The 2456-nt window shown below is 43.4% G+C and overlaps 1 protein-coding gene across 1 annotated transcript in view; it reads left to right on the top strand.

The window, feature by feature from the left end:
• The window catches only part of LOC106816074 (adrenodoxin-like), a 17235-nt gene that overhangs the window by 1406 nt on the left and 13373 nt on the right, over positions 1–2456 (top strand). The window contains 1 exon segment of the mRNA XM_014820630.1: positions 1768–1880. Within this exon segment, the coding sequence (XP_014676116.1) occupies positions 1768–1880 (113 nt within the window).

Below are 2456 nucleotides of genomic sequence, written 5' to 3'. Positions count from 1 at the left end.
TCACGCACACACACACACATTCGGCAATCAGCAGAGCGTCCCATTGCGCAATCATGCGTGTACGTGTCGACAGCTCGCTGTGTGAGATGGATGTCCGGACGCGTAGCCTAGCGGCTCTTCGTCCGGACCCGGTCGCGTAGCTACGGCCTACATATTATTGTATCTATTCTACTCTCGACCTTTCGTGCGACCCACACAGATCAACACTGCAGATCGGGATTGCAGTAGAGAAAGTTCCAATTTTACAAATTAACCAGAGAAGAGAATTGTCCAGACTGGATCTGCCTGTGTCGCCTCCTTGTTCCTGCTACGAATGCACAGACTCTAACCCTGACCCTCACATAAACCTAACCCTTAGCATAACCATAACTCTATCCTATACCTAGCTTTAGTACTATAGCCCGCGTACAGTTGCCGCACTATTACGAATGCTAGGGACCAACTTACTTGCGACGACTCGCGACTATAAAACGTCTGTGGTAGGCAATTCATGTCTCTTATCCGAAGTGAATATGTCTCAAGTTATATCAGCTACTAAAATTTAACCTCTAACTATCGTTGAAATGGTCTGCTTGCGGTATTTCTTGTGAACGAACATTCGATTTACGAACTTCAAACGGCCATTTTTGGTGGCGCTGCAGCAGCGCCAGTCAGCGGGTTGGTCCCTAGCATTCGTAATAGAATGTTCTATAGCCCTGCAGCAACTGTACGCGGTCTATAGTACTAGAGCTATCCTATACCTAATCCTGACCCTAACATAAACCTAATCTAAACTCTTCGTAATCCAACCCCTAGTAAAAGTATAACCTCTCCATGACCCTATCCCCTCTCCATGATGCTATGCCCTGTGCCTAGCCCTGTCATATCTCTAAGGCCAAAAAAAGGTGTGTTTCCGGTTGCATCGAAAACAAAAGTAGGGTAGGTAGGTTGGGATTTTTTTTATTTTTTTTATTTTTTTTATTCTTTGGTTTCTAATATCCCTCTGATGCTATAAAGTGGTGTATAGGTAGGGATAAGTTAGTAAGCAAGTCCAGAACGTGTTTGTAGTAAAAAATCTAAAGTGTTGTCTGTCAGATTTCAAATGAAAAAAAAGTTTAGGGTCGGCCCTAATAATCTAGGGACGGTCGGTCGACCGGAAACACACCTATTTTATTGTTTGGCCTAACTGTTACCTTAATGTTATACCCTGTCTCCCTAACCCCTAGGCTTGTCATGTCTCTTAACTGTTATCCTAATGTTATACCCTGTCTCTCTAACCCTGCCTTGCCATATCTTCAACTTATAACCCAAAGCCATAAGGTGCTAACTTGCCGTGAGCAAAGGAGCTTACAGCTCTGGTTTATTGTAAATTGCTAATTGTATGTTATGCCCAGTCCCTCCTAGCCCTACGATATCTCTAACGCTAACCCTATCCCAACCCAACCATAACCCCTCATCCGGTCTATGCGCAGCATCCTACAATAGGGCTGGGATACTGGGATAGAGGTCTTCCATAGATAGGGGACACAAGTGACACAGGCCTCGACGCTTATTTTCAGATCTGGTTGATCTGAATTTTTTACTTGTCTGGATTTTGGTTTTACTTGGTCCAAAATTTATTAATGCTAAGACTAATGTTAAGACTAATGTTAAGACTAATGCTAAGACTAACGCTAAGACTAATGTTAAGACTAATGTTAATTACTGACTAATTAATAACAAATTTTGTTTCTGTCAACGGATTTCTGACCCGCAGCATCGAAAAATATCCTAGTCTGTCTCCCGCAGTGTCTCCGCGACCTTCATCAAGGCCGACGGTGAGCGGATCACGGCGCGGGGAAATATCGGCGACAGTCTACTCGATATCGTCATCGACAACGACATCGACATTGACGGCTACGGTGAGAACGCATTTTTTATTTCTCTTTTTTTTTAAAAGGACGGCAGCAGCGTTAGCAATAGCAACTTGTCTCCCTTGTCTGATTGAGTTTGGGACTAGTAACTTTTCAGCAGACAACTGTAGCATCTTGCCCTAAGAGCGTTTGCCTTAAAATTGTACCCCTGTATATATTATGTATACGCATATATGGATATTTATTTATGTATATACATACAGCAGTGTTTCCCCGACACGAGCAAGGTGGCCGCCTCGCTCAACTTCTCAGCCGCCACACAGAAATTTGTCCAAAACACTGCCTTGCTGACGAAAATCACAGTTCTTCCATAGAACAGTGCTTATAATGCACCAAAATACCTTAGAATGCGCCAAATTGCACCATTTTTTCACAAATTCAAAAATCTTCACCTGCAGTGCTCGCTATGCTAGGACATCGAAACGCGCAAACACACGCAAACAAATTTACCACCTCACAGACTTTTTTGGCCAGGGGAAACACTGTATACTAGTGTTGTCAATCGGTTGTAATTTCGTAATCGATCATCGGTTGGACCCAAGTAATCGATGATCGGTTACAATC

This window comes from Priapulus caudatus, unplaced genomic scaffold (genome assembly GCF_000485595.1).
Source record: "Priapulus caudatus unplaced genomic scaffold, Priapulus_caudatus-5.0.1 Scaffold1277, whole genome shotgun sequence".
NCBI lineage: Eukaryota > Metazoa > Priapulida > Priapulimorpha > Priapulimorphida > Priapulidae > Priapulus > Priapulus caudatus.
Note: the sequence above shows the minus strand (reverse complement) of the source record. Positions and strands in the feature narration are given on the sequence as shown.